Source organism: Cherax quadricarinatus, chromosome 85, assembly GCF_038502225.1.
Source record: "Cherax quadricarinatus isolate ZL_2023a chromosome 85, ASM3850222v1, whole genome shotgun sequence".
Lineage (NCBI taxonomy): Eukaryota > Metazoa > Arthropoda > Malacostraca > Decapoda > Parastacidae > Cherax > Cherax quadricarinatus.
In genome coordinates this window covers 8,896,432-8,918,576 of record NC_091376.1, presented here as the reverse complement: position 1 = coordinate 8,918,576, position 22,145 = coordinate 8,896,432, and the positions used below count along the sequence as shown (strand labels likewise).

Sequence of the window (22,145 nt, the reverse complement as noted above, 5' to 3'; positions counted from 1 at the left end):
TTACATGTATGTGAAATATTGTGGAAGTGATACTTGGTCTGCCATTAGATACTGAAAAACATGTGACAAGCAGTACAGTATTGGGTTTTAAATAATAGATGATGGAGATTGAGACACTTATGCAACATACTGGAATCTTTATTTAGGAAACGTTTCACCACACAGTGGCTTCATCAGTCCAATGCAAAGCATTTATCACAACTGTCAGACACTGCATCATCATGGGATCTTGATACAAAGAATTCTTCAAACTTGTCCAACCTTTGGACAAAGATCTACTTCAACTAGTGGATGGTACCACTATGACCCTGCCTCCTCCTGCTTCGCCTCACCTGACTACAGTATATAAGCCACGTCTACGGCCCTATGCTGTACATTCTACAAGACTGATGGACTGAACACATCGACTCCAGGCTGAGGGACTGATTACCTCAAACTCCTCCTCTCTTTACACCCTTCTGCTTTGTATTAGACTGATGAAGCCACTGTGTGGCAGAACGTTTCCTAAATAAAGATTCCCATATGTTACACAAGTGTCTCAGTCTTCAACTTGTCGGTTTTCAAAGCCATTTATCACAATAGATGATGGGTTTGATAAGACTGATTAATTTAAGTATGAAAGTTTTGGAATATTAAACTAGTTTCAAATGTTAGTTGTACTCCTCTACTTCTCTTGACTACTCACAAATGGCTTCATAATATTCCTGGTCTCACAGACACTGTTATACCTACCCTTAAAACTGAGTCAAGACTGTTTTCACAATTTTCTTATACACATTGTTACACTGTATTACTACTTGGAAGACTTACTTTTTGACATGTTTATGACTCATTTGTGTCTAACAACCATCTCTTCCCTCCCTTGTTGAGAGTCCCCTATTATCAGTACGTCTTTGTGCCCCATCGAATCTTCTAAGAACATCTGGAGTGTAAGCATATATACAATGGCAACATGTTTATTAAACATTATAGTACTAGATTAGGGGTGTTAATGTTGCAGTTTCATAAACTGCAGTGTAGACATGAATCTGACAAGACAGTGAAGGAGTGAATGATTAAAGTTTTTCTTTTTTTGGCCCACCCTGCCTTGGTGGGAAATGGCCGATGTGTTAATAAAAAATAATTTTGAGACTGAGAGAAAATAACAAAATTAATGAATGACTCACGAAATCGTAATGACATGATTGCAAACAAACCGCAGGTTCAAACCCTACCCATGGTATGGTTATAATTAATGAATAATGGATTGAATCATGGTAGAACTAAATGACAATTTCCAAAGGGTTACATATGCATATGTATTTAATTTTTGATAAATCATAAGAGGAACAAGGCAAAAATTGAGATTTTTCAAAGATGTATACAGTAAGAATGTAGTGAAAAAACAAGCATCCAAGTGTAACACTGATCTAGATGGTAAACATGTTTAATTGTTAGTTTTATGAAATCTGTTGCTGTTTATAAGGATGGCAGTGGAAAAGTTATATATTGCACGAACTGGAGGTTTAATGAGAATCTTAGCAAGTGTAAAGTGTGAACACATGTTTAACCCATCTATATTTTGCATAGTTGAATGGTAATGTTTTTAAAACTACTATATAGGCAAATAAATTTTTTTTTCGAGGGCTCTCTTTACTCATTGAGCTGAAGTGCTTAATTTATAACCTTCAGATCTTGTATTCAAAAAAGTATTCCCTTTTGATTTATCCTGGAAACATCACATTTCTTTATTTGCCAAAAGTGAATCCCAAGAACTAAGATTTCTCTTTGGGATTAAAAGATATGACACTTGTTAGTTATTAAAGCTTTACAAAAGTCTCAGTGTTGTTCTCATATCAGGGGCAGCTTCCTCCCTCCTGAATTTTTTTTTTTATTCAGTTCATAGGAGAGGTATTTGTCTCATTCACCCCCTTATAGGTAATTTTCAAGAAGGAACTCTAATCATGAAACAATAGATGCCTGCTACTAAGTTGAATATCTTTATTCTCTTGTACTGTACTTTCACAACTCTTGCTCTTAGAAACTGAAAGTTATGCTCTCCCTCTGCATGTACTGTATAGTCATTTAATACTGTACTATAATACTTTACACTATCTACTCTCAGACACTATGTCCTTGAACAGAACACTACTGTATATGGGCACAACTTTTCATTACACAGCCACTGAGGGGAACAAACTACAGTACTGAAGAAGAACCTGTGTGGGTAACATTTGGAGAAAATTCAGTATTGTTTTTTACTATCCAAGTTTAGTAAGTAGGCAAATTTTTGCTTTGCTGTAGCCTATTTAATTATTTTTTATATGGTACATCAAACTATTCATATTTTAAACACATGGTGACTAGCACCTAGTAAATAAGACATTACAGTATGCAGTTTTTATTTTATCTTAATGTATATTTGCTTTGTTAAGGTCATGCAATGTGACTGAATATTTAAGAATAGAATAAGCACCATTTTGTGTAGCCACAGTTTAATATTGTACATGAATACTGTACATTACTGCAGCAGTATGTGATGAGAGGTATTTACCAGCACTTAGTGTCTTCATGAATAACTTGAGCTTATGCAGTGCTGATCTAATTGTCCAGCACTAGCAGTTACTGAGTAATGTGTCTAGTATGAATATAAAGCATTTAATAATTTTTTCTGGAAGATGGCTGAATGCTAAAACTACAATTGGAAGACTAGATACTGATGTACTGTATAAGCCACATTTGATTAAATGTGATTTTTCTATCCACAATTACACTTAAATATAAATAAACTGATAAACTAGACAGCACAGAGATACTGCATAAGATTATGGAGGTGGAAGTTGGGTTGGGTAAGATGGACATCGCTTGCCGAGAGCCAAGTCGGGGTAGTCATGATGCCTGGGAGGGAGAGTGGTGGTTGATGAAGGTCCTCTGTGGGCTGCTCCTCGTGTACTGGCTGATGTAGAGGTTGTGGTGTTCGTAGCTGCTGCAGCTGCTGCGGCTGCTGCAGCTACAGCAGCAGCCTCGTGCTCGGAAGCTAATAGTTCTGTCATAAAGGATATATAGGTGATGGCTAATCTCAAGGTCTCGATGCGAGAGAGTCGTTTCTCGTAGGCAAAGGTTGGTACCTGAGAAAAGGCAATGAGAGCTACACATTATGTTTGGGCAACATCTGATATCTTTCACAATAAAACAATTTTCTATATTTTTTATATATATATATATATAAAACAAACCGGCCGTATCCCACCAAGGCAGGGTGGCCCAAAAAGAAAAACAGAAGTTTCTCTTTTTAAATTTAGTAATTTATACAGGAGAAGGGATTACCAGGCCCTTGCTCCTGGCATTTTAGTCGCTTCTTACAACACGCATGGCTTATGGTGGAAGAATTCTGTTCCACTTCTCCATGGAGATAAGAGGAAATAAACAAGAACAAGAACTAGAAAGAAAATAGAAGAAAACCCAAAGGGGTGTGTATATATATGCTTGTACATGTATGTGTAGTGTGACCTAAGTGTAAGTAGAAGTAGCAAGATGTACCTGAAATCTTGCATGTGAATGAGACAGAAAAAAAGACACCAGCAATCCTACCATCATGTAAAACAATTACAGGTTTCCGTTTTACTCACTTGGCAGGGTGGTAGTACCTCCCTAAATTTTCTAATTACCATATGTAAATTATAAAATGAAGTGTTCATGGTATGTTTAAGACAGTAGTTCAAGAAAGCAAAACACATTTGAAGTTTTTGCAAAGACTGAAAAATCATGGAAGGAAAAATTGATAGAAATTACATGACATTAATAGCTGAACATGAGAGAGATGTTATATATGCACACGAAGCTTAGTAATTTTTCAGTCTATTAGGAATCATTACCATAATATTAAGTAAGAAGCTGCTTCCATAATACAATACTTTAAGCAGCATATAGAAAAAATGCATGTACAAGTAGAATTTTTTTAAATCTGCTAGGATTGCATCACAGCCTGATTTTAACATATCCTAAGGCCAGTGGAAACCTTTACTTTTGATATACGTACCTTTGACGAGTTCCAAGAGTTTTTCTTCTCCTGGAGCCAGGCCATGGGCCAGGCTCATCTGGTACTTGCCTGGTCAACCAGGCTGTTGATGCTGGTGGTAGCTACATTTACCCTGATTTGCCTTAATTTAATTCATTTAGATATACCTTTAATATTCAGTGCCAATAACCTGTTTTGAGAGTTTTTTTTCTACCTTTGCAACTCATCCTGGAACCATGCTTTTCTGTTGATTGCCTGATAAACAAGGTGGTTGCTATTCTTGACTTGTTGGCCCACATATCCATCATGGCCTGGTTGATCTAGCACTTAGGAGAGGTAGTAATCAAGTCTCCTTTGAAAACTTCTATGTAATGCTAATAAAATGATTTATAATTGAATGATGAGGGTATGGAAAAATTATTGCAAGCAAAGTGTATCATAATGAATTCAAAATTAGTCATAGTGTTACTGTCTGGATGAGGTATATACGGCCCATCTATTGGCACATGCACTTATTTTGATGGAGTAAGATGTTTAGTTGCTTGCAGATCCAAGAATTCTGAGATCCAATACTGTGTCCCTTCAAAGGTACAGGCTCCAGTTCTTTCTTCTGAGGAACTGGAGCTACTACTGCTGGAGCTATTTTCCTTGTATCAAACCTGATTGCCTCCCATTCATCAGGTGCTGGAGTATGACCCCTAAGGCTTTAGCACTTTCCCATAGGAAAGCAAAGTGAAAAGACTTACTGAGAATAAGTCAATTAAGTTAGGAAGTATGGAACAAAAACTGAGATTATGATCATTTTGTTTTACCATGCACAATTTTTTTTTTTTTTAGCTATATTTCTGATTAGGTGAAACAAAATGTCACCTACAGCTTGATTTAAAGCATATTTTTTGTGAGGTTAGTGTGGTATGCAAAATCCAGTCTTCAAGCATTTTTCTGAAATGAGGATTATGCTTCTACAATGGACTCGGACATTTCTGGTTACATGCAGTATCTGACAGGTGACAGATTCTGCTTTTCTAGATATGACTGGAAGGGTTGTACATAAGATGGATAAGAATGGAATGGGTGTTGTTTCTGTGATTTGTTTGCAATTGTGTTATCATGATTTTGTGAGTCATTGAGTATCAAGTGGCTGTTTAAGGCCACCAGCAGCAACAGTCTGGTTCATCAGTCATGCACCAGAGAAGCCTGGGTCAGGGTTGGACTGCAGCAGTAGGAAAACTTGAAACCCATCAAAGGTTAAAGGTTATGCAGAGGGAACCAGACTGGTTAACATGATAAGACAGTGTCAGGACTTTGTTCCTGACCAATATATGGACGTTGGATTTTTGTTACGAGAGCCAGCTGCTGAATTTTTTCATTTGCAACTGCTTGTCTTCAAAATAAATAATTCTTTTTGGAAGAGACATGATCAAATACCTTGATCTCATTAGTTAATAACTTGATGTTGTTTACCATGGAGGAAATAAATAAATATGCATTTTAGTGTTCAATGCTCCCCTAAACAGAAAAAAAGCCTGGCATAGGATGCTGTGCAAGGCTTTTTTTCTGTTTAGGGAAGCATATTCGTAATGCAATAAATATTTATTACGAGTTTCTAAAAATGAATGAAATATGAAGGACCTCTAGTTTATTTTTTTTTTTTTAAAGTTCTAGTGCACTTTATTTTTTGTCAAGAATATCTGAAGGACATGTGATTACCTTGGGTAAGCCTGAGTAATAGTAAGCCTGTAAGCCAACTGCAGTGCTTCTTTAATGAAAGTTAAAATATAATATAAATATAGTTTTCCCAAATTGGTTATTTTCTGCCAAGGTAGGGTGACTTTGTTTTCCCCTCATCTGTTCTATGATTTGTCTCGGCATTTTTGACTCATTTGCTGACATCCATTCTGAAATACATATCTGAATAGTGTACATTTGCTTTCTCTTGAATCAGGCATACTATCTTTCATTTCTTATGTATGGTCATCACCTTTCTCTTTTTTTTTTTTTTGTGTTCACCATAAACCTTTTTTTTTTTTTTTTTAATTCTCCAGTGTCTCTACCAACCTCTGGAATGTCTCTTGCAAATTTCAAAAAAGTCCTGTTATCAGCAGTTAACAATTGTGACAACTTTTATGTTATATAAAATTTATTATCTTTTAAATCCACACCTCTTCCCAACACTCAAGTATTCACTTCTTTTACAATATTCATCTATGAACCTATATATAAAAAACACCCATGGTCATATTACATGTCCCTGTCTACTGTCCACTTTTATTTGAAAATACTTCCATGTATATACCCTAACCTGAGCTTCATTTTCCTCATAGCAACTCTTTACAAATTTTAACAGTGTACTACCAGTTCCATATTTCCATAAATTAGCAACACTTGGCACATTGCTTTCTTAACCACCTTATCATATACCTTTCCAAAAAATTAATTGCAACAAACAGCTTCTTACCCTTATCCAAGTACGTACTAAATTATGTTCTTTAATGTGAGCTCCTGATACACACATCCTCATATAAAGTATGTATAGGTTAAGTTAGGTAAGGTTTATCAGAAAATAGAACAAGTTTTTCCTGACATGGTTCTTAGTCATATGATGATCTGCAGCTGGAGCTTTTGGTCATATGACCAAGGCCTTCTGCTGGCCAACCTGTCCACCTCTTTAAAAATTATGGTTATGATTATAACCATTAGATCTCTTTAAGTGTGTATAGGTTTATTAATGAAACATACCTTGCGCCTGAGCTTATCGAAGGCTTCGTTGAGATTGAACATACGACGTCTCTCCCTGACGTTGGCTGCCCGTCGTTGGGCCATGGTAGGAACTCTCCTCCTTACTTTCTTACCTCCACTTCCAACACCACCACTGCCGTACCTGCTAGCAAACATGTCACTAAGTATTTTATAGGATGCTGCTTTAAATTTATGATGTTGAACATTATTACAGGAAGAAGAAAAATCACTATACAGTGGACCCCCGGTTAACGATATTTTTTCTCTCCAGAAGTATGTTCAGGTGCCAGTACTGACCGAATTTGTTCCCCTAAGGAATATTGTGAAGTAGATTAGTCCATTTCAGACCCCCAAACATTCACGTACAAACGCACTTACATAAATACACTTACATAATTGGTCGCATTCGGAGGTGATCGTTATGCGGGGGTCCACTGTATTTTGGCAGGAACAATTCATAACACACCTACAAACTAGATTTAACCTACTGTAACCTAGAAAGGGCAACTAGTGTTAAAATTATCAACAGTCTTGCACATCACGACATTAAGTCTTGAAAAACCTGTGATTAATGGCTTTGAATACAGTGAAACAAAATTTGAATATTACTGTTGATGATTTCAGAACACAAATTAGGCCCTATTATTTTTTTAAATGTTTTAATACTGCATATTTTATGTGTCATCTCTCAGGGGCAGCTCCAGAATTTTTATATAGGAGGAGCTGTCTGGTTGGAAAAGGGGGGCTAGAAGACTTTGCTTAAAGCTAAGTTCATTTTTATTGGGGGACTGATGAAGGTTACTGGGGCTTCACCCCCTCCTTACCTCCACCACCCTTGGCACTGCAACAGTAATGCAAATCATCAGTTTGCTCTAATTAGTGAAGACTACACAGTAAGAATACTCCCAGGTAAGACCCATGTGGGTGAAAGGGAGATTTTGGATAGAGGAAGATAAGTGAGGAAGAGGAAGGGATAGGAGAAAAGAGAGAAAGTACAAGGGCTAAACCCAACTGCATGGCATTGGTTGGCAGGGTAGATGGAATAGTTGTTTGACTGTGCTGACTGCAAGACTGTATAAGCACAGTGGCAGAACCGGTTTTGCTTGAGGTGTCACTCAAGCATCATACACAAGTTGCTGTTGTCTGTTTTGGGTTGGAGAGGGAAACATATGCAAGTTACACAGTTAGCTACAGCATGTGACCTGTTTCATGAGTTTTCAAAGTATTGCATACCGTCCCCTTTCTTGGATCAACCTGCTTACTTCCCATTTCTCAGAAATTTTATAACCCTTATGTGCTTAGTGCTTCCACTAGAATATATTATATAAAATATTGCAGTTCTTTCATAATTTGCAATAAAATCTCAGTCACATGCAAATGTAATTCACAGTAATATGAAATCTGGTCAGTTTCACTATTTAATGCCTTAAATAAATGGCTCCTCAAGGCAGATGCCATGATATGGGTGAAGGGATCTTGATCCAAGGAGCTGGACTTATACCCCCCTTCCTAAGAACCTGATTGCCTCACATTCTCCCAGGCACAGTATGACCCCTACGAGTTAAGTGTTCCCCATGAGCAAAAAATTTATGAAGGGATTCAGGGAAACCAGTTAACCGGACGTGAGTCCTGGAGGTGGGAAGTACAGTGCCTGCACTCTGAAAGAGGTGTGGAGGTATGTCACAGTTTTTAACTGTAGTGCAGGTGCACTTCTGGCAAGATAGTGATGAAATGAATGATGAAGAAAGTGTTTCCTTTTTCTTTTTCGGGGTCACCCTGTCTCGACGGGAAATGACCAGTTAATAAAAAAAAATAGGTAAGTACTAAACCTGAAAGAGACAATAATAATAATTTATTCAGGACATCTTAGATAATTGAGTTTGAAGCTGTGCTTATTGGTTGCAGCCAATTTTTATTATTATATTTATGGGTTAGGACTAAACCCATAGGGGTTATACAGGACCCTGGGGAATAAGAGGCAATCAGGTCCAATTAAAGGAAGGGAAGGATAAGTCCAGTTTCTTGAGTCAAAAGCCTCTCACCAGCATCAGTGAACACCTCTGGGGGAAAAATACAGTAGGTCTCGCTTGAAGGCAAAATGACCTAAAATTTCTTTTACTATTTTTTTGTTTTGCATATAATTGATTACAGCACTTTATGACCCTGGCAAATTTAGTGCTTAGTTTTCATTATAATAATTATAATTGTTTATGTCATTGCTCGATCCAGAAAAGGTATCCTTCGTAGCCCATAACCCTTTTTCCCTGTATCTCGTTGAACGAAAGAGGCATAGTAGCTGACCCTCAAAGCCCTCAACAAACACAGGAACTGCAGCTCAGTTCTCTCAACAGACCCAGAAGTTGTAATTCAACCTTCTCAAGAGGTTCAAGAGCTGATGAATTAAACATGTGCAACACTTGGGTATCTTAGCTGCAGAAACTTTTTGCCAGTACAGCAGCATTCTAGTTGAAAACAGGTGAACATAACACTGGAGACAGTAGAAGTATTCGACCGAAGAAACTTGCTGTGCAGATGAAACATTTTGACAGTAAAGATATCCAAGTGTTGCACATGGGTTTTATTCATGGTCAAATTTCCCTGTCTTCTATTTGATCACTGGATATCCTGGAAGCCTCACATAACCTCCCTGAAAGCTGTATATCATAACCACCTGAATCTCCTTAAAACTCTTGACCACTTTTCTTGCAGAGCTGATAAGACTCACCCTGTTTCGTCTTCATTCTGCCCTAATGTCATCTAAACAACTACAGTGACCACCTATATTCTTCATCCTCCCACAGTACTCTCTAAACTTGATCCCATTCATCATCACTGGTTATGTGTGTGTCTCAGGGTTTTCAAATCTTTCCCAGTTGATCACCTTTGTGCAGAGGTGAACATTCCTTGGGGTGCATAATAAAGATATTAAATTAACTTTCCACATTGTATGGATGTCTGCCTTGTCATTCGTATTTACTTCAGAGACTTCCAGTGCATTTCAGGCTATCCAGAAATTTGACTTTCCTCATTCCGTCATCCTTCGCAGAAACGTTGGTTTTTACTGTGTTTCTGGCTACCTCGATGTTCAGTCATTTATCATGATCTCCCAGTTTCCCACAGGCGTATTCGTTATTTAGATTATTTTTTAGAGAGCAGCAACAGCCTGGTTGACCAGGCAAGCACCGGAATAAGCCTGGTCCATGGTCAGGCTCCGGGAGTAGAAAGACTCTCGGAACTCATCCAAGGTATATCTTAAGTTGGTCAATAACAAATTGTTTTATGTCAGCTTGCATTTAGGTTTCTGAATCTTCCCACTGCTGTTGTTTGAGAGATTTTATTCTCCCATCTACATATTGACCCTGCGTGCCTCAGACACCACATGGAAAAAGGCCCAGCACCGCTCTGCAAGAAACTGTCATTTCAACATATCTTAATAGATTGTCCAGCTTGTCAGAGGGCACTCAGATTTCACTTCCATCATCTCAGTCTCCCCAACACAAACTCTGACTAACCTCGCTGAAAGTCCCACCTTTGATACATATTATTTCTGACTTTTTAACAAAAACTAACTTATTGCACGAACTGTAATTTTTCTTTACCTTTTGTACTTTCCCATACTTCACTAACTTCCTGCTCTTGCACACTCCTGTCCTCACACTAAGAGGAATTGACAGGGTGGACAGGGGTGAAATGTTTCAGAGGTGTGACACAGGAACAAGGGGTCACAACTGGAAGTCGAAAACTCAGATGAGATGAGTCACAGGGATGTTAGGAAGTACTTCAGTCATAGAGTTGTCAGAAAGTGGAACAGTCTGAAGAGTGATGTAGTGGAGGCAGGTACCATACATAGCTTTAAGAAGAGGTGTGATAAAACTCATGGAGCAGGGAGAGAGTGGACCTAGTAGTGACCAGCAAAGAGGCGGGGCCAGGAGCTATGACTCGACCCCTGTAACTACATTAGGTGAGTATACTCCTGCCCTTCACTGCCTTCATCTCCTTTGCACATTCCTTCTTTCGCACATCCCAACCTGCAAGGTTGCATGATCCTTTTGGGTTTAGTGCTTAATTTGTTATAATTATTAATCACCTTCCATTTCCCAGGTGCTGGGTAGCCTTTATGGGTTTAGGCCTTCCTTATGACTAATAATAAATGGATCCAGGAGATACAACTGAACCCAGTCAAATGCTAACAATGCTAGATGTGTTTTGGTCACTGCACGATCCTAGAAATGTATCCCCATATCCCATAAGCGCAGCCCACTCCTCTGCCTCGATCCTAGAAATGTATCTCTATATGCCCAGTCTCCCCTCTACCTCGATCCTAGAAATGTATCCCTGTATATGATAAGCCCAGCCTCCCCTCTGCCTCGATCCTAGAAATGTATGCCGTAAGCCCAGCCTCCCCTCTGCCTCGATTCTAGAAATGTATGTTATAAGCCCAGCCCAGCCTCCCCTCTACCTTGATCCTAGAAATGTATCCCTACATGCCATGCCCCCAGCCTTCCCTCTACCTCGATTCTAGAAAGATATCCTTGTATGCCATAAGCCCAGCCTCCCCTCTACCTCGATTCTAGAAAGGTATCCCTGTATGCCATAAGCCCAGCCTCCCCTCTACCTCGATTCTAGAAAGGTATCCTTGTATGCCATAAGCACAGCCTCCCCTCTACCTCGATTCTAGAAAGGTATCCCTGTATGCCATAAGCCCAGCCTCCCCCTACCTCGATTCTAGAAAGGTATCCCTGTATGCCGTAAGCCCAGCCTCCCCTCTACCTCGATTCTAGAAAGGTATCCCTGTATGCCATAAGCCCAGCCTCCCCTCTACCTCGATTCTAGAAAGGTATCCCTGTATGCCATAAGCCCAGCCTCCCCTCTACCTCGATTCTAGAAAGGTATCCCTGTATGCCATAAGCCCAGCCTCCCCTCTACCTCGATTCTAGAAAGGTATCCCTGTATGCCATAAGCCCAGCCTTCCCTCTACCTCGATTCTAGAAAGGTATCCCTGTATGCCATAAGCCCAGCCTCCCCTCTACCTCGATTCTAGAAAGGTATCCCTGTATGCCATAAGCCCAGCCTCCCCTCTACCTCGATTCTAGAAAGGTATCTCTGTATGCCATAAGCCCAGCCTCCCCTCTACCTCGATTCTAGAAAGGTATCCCTGTATGCCATAAGCCCAGCCTCCACTCTACCTCGATTCTAGAAAGGTATCTCTGTATGCCATAAGCCCAGCCTCCCCTCTACCTCGATTCTAGAAAGGTATCCCTGTATGCCATAAGCCCAGCCTCCCCTCTACCTCGATTCTAGAAAGGTATCCCTGTATGCCATAAGCCCAGCCTCCCCTCTACCTCGATTCTAGAAAGGTATCCCTGTATGCCATAAGCCCAGCCTCCCCTCTACCTCGATTCTAGAAAGGTATCCCTGTATGCCATAAGCCCAGCCTTCCCTCTACCTCGATTCTAGAAAGGTATCCCTGTATGCCATAAGCCCAGCCTCCCCTCTACTTCGATTCTAGAAAGGTATCCCTGTATGCCATAAGCCCAGCCTCCCCTCTACCTCGATTCTAGAAAGGTATCCCTGTATGCCATAAGCCCAGCCTTCCCTCTACCTCGATTCTAGAAAGGTATCTCTGTATGCCATAAGCCCAACCTCCCCTCTACCTCGATTCTAGAAAGGTATCTCTGTATGCCATAAGCCCAACCTCCCCTCTACCTCGATTCTAGAAAGGTATCCCTGTATGCCATAAGCCCAGCCTCCCCTCTACCTCGATTCTAGAAAGGTATCCCTGTATGTCATAAGCCCAGCCTCCCCTCTACCTCGATTCTAGAAAGGTATCCCTGTATGCCATAAGCCCAGCCTCCCCTCTACCTCGATTCTAGAAAGGTATCCCTGTATGCCATAAGCCCAGCCTTCCCTCTACCTCGATTCTAGAAAGGTATCTCTGTATGCCATAAGCCCAACCTCCCCTCTACCTCGATTCTAGAAAGGTATCTCTGTATGCCATAAGCCCAACCTCCCCTCTACCTCGATTCTAGAAAGGTATCCCTGTATGCCATAAGCCCAGCCTCCCCTCTACCTCGATTCTAGAAAGGTATCCCTGTATGCCATAAGCCCAGCCTCCCCTCTACCTCGATTCTAGAAAGGTATCCCTGTATGCCATAAGCCCAGCCTCCCCTCTACCTCGATTCTAGAAAGGTATCCCTGTATGTCATAAGCCCAGCCTCCCCTCTACCTCTATTCTAGAAAGGTATCCCTGTATGTCATAAGCCTAGCCCTCTCAGCCATATTCCACACAAAAGGAATAGTACAGAATTCGTTTTTTTCTATATCCCACTGGTCGTCTCTCGAGGGGTGGGTGATTTCCCCCTCAAAAAAAAAAAAAAAAAAAAAAAAACACCGTTCACCGTCATTCACTCAATCGCTGTCTTGCCAGAATTGTGCTGACATCATAGTTTAAATGACCCTCTGAACTGTATCATCCTCACCCCTCTTCCTGAGTGCAGGCACCGTGCCTCTAACTTCAAGAACTCATGTCCAGATCACCGACTTGCCTGAATCGATTCCTAAATATTTAGTTGCTCAAACTCCAACGGCATGTCAAGTCATAAAAAACCACTTCTCTCTCCTCACTCAGATCTAATGTCCTCACCCAAGCCTGTTGGACGTTGACACCTAGCATGCAGAACCTCTTTTGCTGCCCCCCCCCCTTAAGGGATGACCCCCTACGGCCTCATTCCTTCCATCCCAGATTTATATAACCTCTTGTTCATCCTATTCTGTTCCATACTTTTTGAATGTTTAAACTAACTCAACAGCTCTTTAGCCCTGTGAATTACACTTTTGGTAACCCTACATTTCTAATTTTCACTCTCTGAATTCTTTGCATAATCTCGCCACACATTGCCCTCAGATACGACATCTGAACTCGGGTACACCCCCTCCCCCCCCCTTTTTTTTTTTTCTTTTTTGGCTCTCTGGGTAAGGTCCTTTTCTTCACAGATACTCAGTTCACCACCCACATTTTTCTTTTCGACTACTGTGATTTACGAGAGTAAGAAGGTGGGTGGTGCGTTGAGGCATATGTGGAGAAAGTGCAGTACAAGCTTTTAATGGAGGTAAATATTAGCAGTGCAAATTTGAAGTCAATCAGAAGAGGCAGTCACAAGTTAACATATGGAACTTAATATCCCAATTTCTTCACCAGCGTTTATGATTTAAAGCCTTTCCAGTTACTGTATGGAAACCATCTTTAATAGAATTCTCATATAAGAACTTACACAAACGAAAATCACTACAAAACTTCCTCTGTGAACAGTATACCAGCACTGAAAGCTCTGAGCTTACAGCAGAATGTATTTTCTAGTTAATGCGCAGATTCCAACAATTCCAGGTTTATTAACTGTGTTAGTAAAGTGACAAATTTGCACCAACACAGCCTAAACCCAAGAGGTATCATTATTTTCATAAGATACACCACACATTATTTAAATACTGAAGCCGTTCAGAGGAGGAATACTTAAATTTTATTTCACGGAAAAAATACCTGGCTACCTGAAAGTTATCGGGGATGATTCTGGGGAGTTAATGTATCCCAGACCAAGCATCCTGGTTGATCAATTAGGCTGTTGATGCTAGCCAAATGCAATGCAACGTAGGCATCACAGATGCGCTGATCAGGAACTAACTTAAGGAATTCAGTTTTCTCCAGGTGACATTCCCAGGGGTCTGTTGGTAATTCCTTTATGTATGAGAGGAAGGTGTTAACCACAATTGGTCACTTTGCATATATTATGTCTTAGTGTACTCATGGTACCCCTGCTGTTCATTAAAGGTATTTTTATACCGTCTGTCGGGTCTCTCTCGTACGAAGTAACTTTGGTGTGCAGGTTTGGGATCAGTCCCTCCAGAATTGTACAGGTGCAAATAATGATGTTTCTTATTGTCTAAGTTGCAGGGAGTTCAAGGGACTTTGTTTTTCCAATAATTGAGGTGTTTGAATTTATATGGACAGGACGGTTCTATATACACACTCCGGCTATGAGATTTTGTTTGCCTCAAAGGGGATTGGTAGTGTGCGGCAATATTCCAATCTAGAGAGCACAAGTATCACCATTGGCTTGACATCTCTTGATAAGTGAGACACATGTTCAACACTAGGAATCTTTATTAAAGAAACGTTTCGCCTGCGCTGCAGGCTGCATCAGTCGAATACATAGATGAGTCACACTCTTGGAGACGCCAGCCTTGGTAGAAAACAAAGTAGATGAAGTGGAAAGAAATCTGATGTAATCAGTCTATAACGCTAGGTACAAGATAATCATTCTCTTAGCCTACAGCAGAAACAGAGACCTGTATAAAGAAAGGTGAAGTGTAGAAGCTCGGAGGTGAAGTCACAGGTGAGCTGGGTTCACTAGTGGAAGTAGGTCATGCTAAACAGTTGTTGGCAAAAAGAGTTGATGGAGACATCCCATGTACCAATATACCATCGTGCTGCAGTATCAGATAAATATGATATAAAGGATATACAATACTGACAAGTTAAGACACATTTGCAGCACTAGAAATAATGACGAAATGCTTCACCCGTGCTGCAGGCGTCATCAAGAGTAATGGACTGGTTATATCAGATTATCTCTCACCAAGTCTTCCACCAACGCTAATGTCTCTAGGCATGTGATTCATCTCTGTATTCGACTGTTGAACTTGCAACGTAGGCGAAACGTTTCGTCAGTAAAGATAACCAACGTTTCACGTATTCCCTTTATAATATATTGGCTTCTCTTGTTTTGAAGGTTCTGATTATCTAGCCTATCAGTTTCCTTGCACTTATGATAGCAACACTGATGTATTCCTTGAATGTAAGATCTGACATTACCAAAAGGGAAGGGAAGGGCTGAAGGGAGTATTTTAACTTGATACCCTATGCCTTAATTAATGCCCCAAAAGTATGAAGTTGATACCACCCAGATTTAATGACAGCATTAAATGTTTGAAGCTGATGTAAAGAGGTATTTTCAGGTTAACACGAAAATCAATATCCCAGTTTGTTCAAGAAATTGGTCCCCTCAAGGAAGGTTCCTTGATGTTGGTGAGGGGCTCTTGATTTAGGAAATTGGATCTGTGCTCCAGTTCCCCGAATTAAGCCTGAATGCCTTCCACATCCCCCCCCCCAGGCGCTGTATAATCCTCCGGGTTTAGCGCTTCCCCCTTGATTATAATAATAATAATAATCAAGAAATTGGTACCTGTACAGCCACAACAATCCCAACCTTCTAAATAAGGTGCACCAGCATTGGAAGTTTGACGGTTTGGGTTCGGTAAGGTTTGTCAGGAAACAGGGTAAGTGTTTCCTGACGCGGGTCTTAATCATATGATGACCAGCGCTGTATGACCCTGGTCATCTGACCCAGCGCTGTATGACCCTGGTCGTCTGACCCAGCGCTGTATGACCCTGGTCGTCTGACCCAGCGCTGTATGACCCTGGTCGTCTGACCCAGCGCTGTATGACCTTGGTCGTCTGACCCAGCGCTGTATGACCCTGGTCGTCTGACCCAGCGCTGTATGACCCTGGTCGTCTGACCCAGCGCTGTATGACCCTGGTCGTCTGACCCAGCGCTGTATGACCCTGGTCGTCTGACCCAGCGCTGTATGACCCTGGTCGTCTGACCCAGCGCTGTATGACCCTGGTCGTCTGACCCAGCCCTGTATGACCCTGGTCGTCTGACTCAGCGTTGTATGACCCTGGTTGTCTGATCCAGCGCTGTATGACCCTGGTCGTCTGACCCAGCGCTGTATGACCCTGGTCGTCTGACCCAGCGCTGTATGACCCTGGTCGTCTGACCCAGCGCTGTATGACCCTGGTCATCTGACCCAGCGCTGTATGACCCTGGTCGTCTGACCCAGCGCTGTATGACCCTGGTCGTCTGACCCAGCGCTGTATGACCCTGGTCGTCTGACCCAGTGCTGTATGACACTGGTCGTCTGACCCAGTGCTGTATGACCCTGGTCGTCTGACCCAGCGCTATGACCCTGGTCGTCTGACCCAGCGCTATGACTGGTCGTCTGACCCAGCGCTGTATGGCCGTGGTCGTTTGACCCAGCGCTGTATGACCCTGGTCGTCTGACCCAGCGCTGTATGACCCTGGTCGTCTGACCCAGCGCTGTATGACCCTGGTCGTTGGCCCAGTCCTGTATGACCCTGGTTGTCTGACCCAGCGCTGTATGACCCTGGTCGTCTGACCCAGCGCTGTATGACCCTGGTCGTCTGACCCAGCGCTGTATGACCCTGGTCGTCTGACCCAGCGCTGTATGACCCTGGTCGTCTGACCCAGCGCTGTATGACCCTGGTCGTCTGACCCAGCCCTGTATGACCCTGGTCGTCTGACTCAGCGTTGTATGACCCTGGTTGTCTGATCCAGCGCTGTATGACCCTGGTCGTCTGACCCAGCGCTGTATGACCCTGGTCGTCTGACCCAGCGCTGTATGACCCTGGTCGTCTGACCCAGCGCTGTATGACCCTGGTCATCTGACCCAGCGCTGTATGACCCTGGTCGTCTGACCCAGCGCTGTATGACCCTGGTCGTCTGACCCAGCGCTGTATGACCCTGGTCGTCTGACCCAGTGCTGTATGACACTGGTCGTCTGACCCAGTGCTGTATGACCCTGGTCGTCTGACCCAGCGCTATGACCCTGGTCGTCTGACCCAGCGCTATGACTGGTCGTCTGACCCAGCGCTGTATGGCCGTGGTCGTTTGACCCAGCGCTGTATGACCCTGGTCGTCTGACCCAGCGCTGTATGACCCTGGTCGTCTGACCCAGTCCTGTATGACCCTGGTTGTCTGCCCCAGCGCTGTATGACCTTGGTCATTTGACCCAGCACTGTATAACCCTGGTGGTTTAGCGCTTAGTTTTGATTATAATAATGGTTATCTGAACAAGGTCGTCCACCCCTTTAAAAATTATAATTATAATGAAAGTTTGAAGCCAAGCAGTTGTTCTCAAGTGATCGATTGGAATCCTTGAAAAGAAAAAAAAAATCGACAATCACTACAAGTATCTATTCCATTTTGAAGGTCGCCCGAGAACTAGGATATTATTATTATTATTATAATCAAAAAGAAGCGCTAAACCACAAGGGTTATACAGCGAAGAGAACTAGGATAACCGGGTGAAATTTGTATACTTTAAATTAATTTTAATAAACCTTAGTAGCACTAAGTGCAAAAAATGCCAGATGTATTTTAATCATTCCCACGAACGAGCAAGGTATTGCTGGCTTTTAATCTTTATCTTGTACCTCAACAGATGTCATCAGAGACAGTAATAAATCGTATTTTTTTTCCATTACCGTTTTGTTTTCCAATAAAAAACAAAAAAAGGCAGAATACCGTGACTGGAACAATACACAAACAACCCGCACATAGAAGAGAGGAGCTTACGACGACGTTTCGGTCCGATTTGGACCATTTACAAAGTCACACTGACTTTGTAAATGGTCCAAATCAGACCGAAACGTCGTCGTAAGCTCTTCTCTTCTATGTTCGGGTTATTTGTATATTGTTTTCCAATCTTCGTGGTGTAGTAAGTGTCATGGTAGAGAGCAAAGTGTGGCGTGAACCTTGTGTAGAGGATAAGGAACGTAGAGACCAGATGGTATCGGGGTATAAAATTTATAATTCAGAGGGTAGAGGAGTTGCTCAGGTGGTTTTTGTCACTTACAAAAGAATGAAACAGAACAGGTTGACTAAAAAGGTGCATAAATTCAGGGTGGAAGGAAGGAGAGATAGACTGGTTCTCAGAAGAGTTGGAGATTATACGTAATAGGGACTTGAATATCCAACAGGCAAATGTGAATGTTACATTAAAGTGTGTGGAGGAAATGGATTTTGGGATTTAAAGTGATTTTGGAGTGTGAGACGGGAAATATTTATGAAAGTATTCAGGAAACCGGTTAGCTGGAATTGAGTTCTTCACATTTATTACATTAACATCAACTATTTTTTAATTACGACCCCGTCTCTGTACTACTATTTTAGTAGGTTTCAGTTCTATTTCAGATTTGCCGAAATTATTATACTTTTGGCTCTCTACGAGTGTACGTTTCCAAAATGTATATCATAGTCCAGAATAGTTTATTCACCAGTGAAGACTGTAGAGGATATGCGGTTATCTATATTATCTAGCGGATGGAGCTGCTGCACCAACCATGTCTCAGTATTGTTGTGTCAGTGACATTGTGATGGTGTTGTAGCTTCAACTTGCTTTATTGTGCTTGAAGACAATCTTCTACCTCAGAATTTAGAGAAGTACACGTTACGTGTATTTACAGTCAGCTAATATTTGATTGGATCCGAAGAAAATTATTTTAGGTGGCAAATGTAACCATAATTATAAAGTGCAGTTTAGTTTCAGTGATTGTTCCTCCGTTTTAAATTTAATGGTAGTCATTGTGTATATACTTAAGAATTCGCAGTTCATCACTGATAAATGCGCCAATAATTAGAAAACATTAGACTTATCCCTGGGCGTTAACGGCTGGAAATTCACCCGTTAATTGTCTTTTTTAACATCTTATGTCGGAACGTGATAATGATGAAATAACCAGATTTATGTTAACTTAATACAAGTTTCAAGGCTGGCTAGCAGTGTGGTCAAGTTACTAACACTACACCAATCATACCCTCCCCCATTTCCCCCCTAAAAAAAGGGGTATTTATGTAAAAATTATAAGTTCTTGGGAATATATCAACAGAAGTGCCTAGACGGTGGGGGCAAGTGTTGAAGATGTCAGGCAACAGCGTCACTATGTCCACCTACAAGGACACAGATGTCAAGAACAGTTATAACTACGACACCGACGACGATGAACACATTGAGTACGATGTCTGCAGGATCAAGTAAGTAGTCCAGGTACCATGTTGGTGATGGGTGGCTTTGGCATAATAGTATACGAATCCGCTTTTTTAGAACATACGCATTATTAATATCATTATTATTTGAAACTCTTAAGTCCATGTGCGTCATTCAGCGCAAGGACTAGTGGAGGCTTGATCCTCCATCCGCTAATTACGACCCAGTCTGTGACCAGCCAGGCTGTTGGTGATCAACGTCCAACACCAAGCGACAAAATTGCCACTAACAATTTAAAGCAACGTTAATTAAGAAACACTTCTAAGTCAAGATGACCTGTAGCTCAGTAGTGATGAATTAGACACGTGCAACATTTGAGTATATTTGTTGAAGTTTCGTCATCCAGTGGCTTTATCAATACATTACAAGGACATATACGGAAGACTATAAGAAAATGTAATTAGTCCCACAGCCTAGCAGAATTATGTACAGAAGGCATAGGGGACAAGGTAATCAGTCCCACTGCCTAGAACCACGAATTTGGAGCAGTCGGAATGATGTACATGTGTCTAATTCATCAGCTTGCTGGTATTGTGCACTATTGATGTACGTATATCGGGTACATCATCATGGAATCTTGGCACAGAGGCCACAGCCTACATGCCAACCTCTGGCCCACCTCTTGAGCATGACTTATTTCTACTGGTAGATCCCGCCTATCAATGACAATGCCTTCATCTGCTGCACCTCATCACTTAACTCCTGTAAATAAGCGCCCATCTTCCTGCCTGTGCCCTAGGTTCATCAAGACTGCGGTGCACAACACCTGCTCCAAGGCTGAGGGACTATTACGTCATTCCAAGTTGTCTTCTGTAGATAATTCTGCAAGGCTGTCCCCTCAAGGAAGGTTCCTTGATGTTGGTGAGGGGCTCTTGATTTAGGGAATTGGATCTGTGCTCCAGTTCCCCGAATTAAGCCTGAGTGCCTTCCACATCCCCCCCCCAGGCGCTGTATAATCCTCCGGGTTTAGCGCTTCCCCTTGATTATAATAATAATAATAATCTGCAAGGCTGGAATACTTACCTCCTCTTCTACAGTCTTCAGTGTATGTCCATGTTTTCTGTTGATCAAGCCACTGGATGGTGACACGTGTACAAAATACAAGTGATATATTGCCAATTCAGCTATAGTGTGTTCATTTCACAACCGAGACCTCTCAGGTCTGATTCTTGGTCTGGGCGACACTATGTGCGTCTTCAACTTGCTTCTCTTGTTACCAGTAAAGAGGTACCACGTTTGTCGAGCGTTATGGATCACAACCAAAGGGAAGACCTCAGAGTGAATAAGCCGCAATACGGTGGTTTGTTAGGTTATCCTGGGTTAAATAACGTTTACTAATATCTTCAGTATGCAGTATCGTGATAACAGATTTTAATTAACGAGTTACCATCGTAGTAGGATAGAAATAAAGTTTACTCTTCAAGGGGTTGCCTTGTAGCTGGTCAAGGGCCCTTGATCCAGGGATTTGCACCTGCCCTTTCCCTCTCGTCGAGATCAAACTTGATTGCCTTTCATGTATGACTAGTATGAGTTTAGTGCTTCCCCGACATAGTAGGATAGATGTATAATACTCAGATTCAAAGCCAGGAGATATGTTTATGTTGGTGTGCCTACTATATCGAAGTTCGTGTATCGTATTGAAATTTGAAAAAAAAGAGTATGACGAAAAAGTGTAGTTAATATTAGACACGAGCAGGATCTTCGTTCAGAATCAGTATTATAATTACCACTAAAGTTATGAGCCATTTGTAAACCAAGATGGTAAGCAAAGTGAAGGAGCAACTGTCACCACGAGTGAAATGTGCAGTTGCAAGTTTCTTGGTACTGTTCATCCACTGTGTTGCCTGAAGTACTGCGGCCTGCCTTTTAGTTTCCTTATATATGGGTAAATATGTGTTTTATAGATTTATGTAACCTAATCTAAATATGAAAATGGGATTTGTAAGTTTACAGGGATCGATCAGAAACTGATGTTTGGAATCACGTTAAGCAGTATGGGAAAATAAGGATAGGTTGCAACGCAGCGATGAACAGTCTGAGGGTGAGATGAGTAAAATGTGTTTCCTAATATGAGATGTGTCATGCAGGAGGCGTGGCATGTGAGTAAATGTTACCTATGGAACATGTACCAGACCAAGCGCTCTTTAAACCTCAAAACTTGTTTCCTTCCTACCTGTGAGACATGACACACTGGCCCCTGAAGGTGTGGGTCTGCCATAGGTCGTGGAGGGGGAGGGTGGCGGCGGCGGCAGCAGCGAAGGCAGCATCATGGGGTGGGTAATGGGTTAGGGCTGCCCCAGGTGCCGTGCTATCCCACACCAGCCCCGCCCCAGCACCGCCCCCGCCATATACGCCCCCACCGCCTCCGTACGTCACTTCGTACCCGAACTCTGCAGGAGGAAGTCGGGTGGTGAGGCTCCTGGCAGCAGCTGGGGGAGCACAAGATGGCTACCATGAACAACCACTGCCAAACACAACATTAAACACAAGCATTGATCAAATATAT

The 22,145-nt window shown here is 41.8% G+C and overlaps 2 protein-coding genes across 7 annotated transcripts in view; one reads left to right on the top strand and one right to left on the bottom strand.

The window, feature by feature from the left end:
* LOC128703278 (transmembrane ascorbate-dependent reductase CYB561) overlaps nt 1-22,145 on the top strand; it is a 234,613-nt gene that overhangs the window by 8,180 nt on the left and 204,288 nt on the right. For 2 of the 6 annotated variants that reach the window (XM_070103339.1, XM_070103335.1), the window contains exons 1-2: nt 10,598-10,697; nt 19,482-19,626. The exons of 2 other annotated variants lie outside the window; for them this stretch is intronic. In XM_070103339.1, the coding sequence (XP_069959440.1) occupies nt 10,613-10,697; nt 19,482-19,626 (230 nt within the window). In that variant the 5' untranslated portion in view covers nt 10,598-10,612. Of the gene's footprint in view, nt 1-10,597; nt 10,698-18,960; nt 19,627-22,145 lie in introns of those variants that run through there. 2 more of the 6 variants (XM_070103336.1, XM_070103337.1) reach the window with 2 other exon arrangements.
* LOC128703149 (protein Fer3-like) lies at nt 309-22,097 on the bottom strand. The gene is made up of 3 exons (XM_053797716.2): nt 21,813-22,097; nt 6,737-6,878; nt 309-3,107 (listed from the first exon to the last, which is right to left on the bottom strand). Exons 1-3 carry the CDS (start codon nt 21,821-21,823, stop codon nt 2,805-2,807), a joined length of 456 nt encoding a protein of 151 aa, XP_053653691.2. The 5' UTR covers nt 21,824-22,097; the 3' UTR covers nt 309-2,804.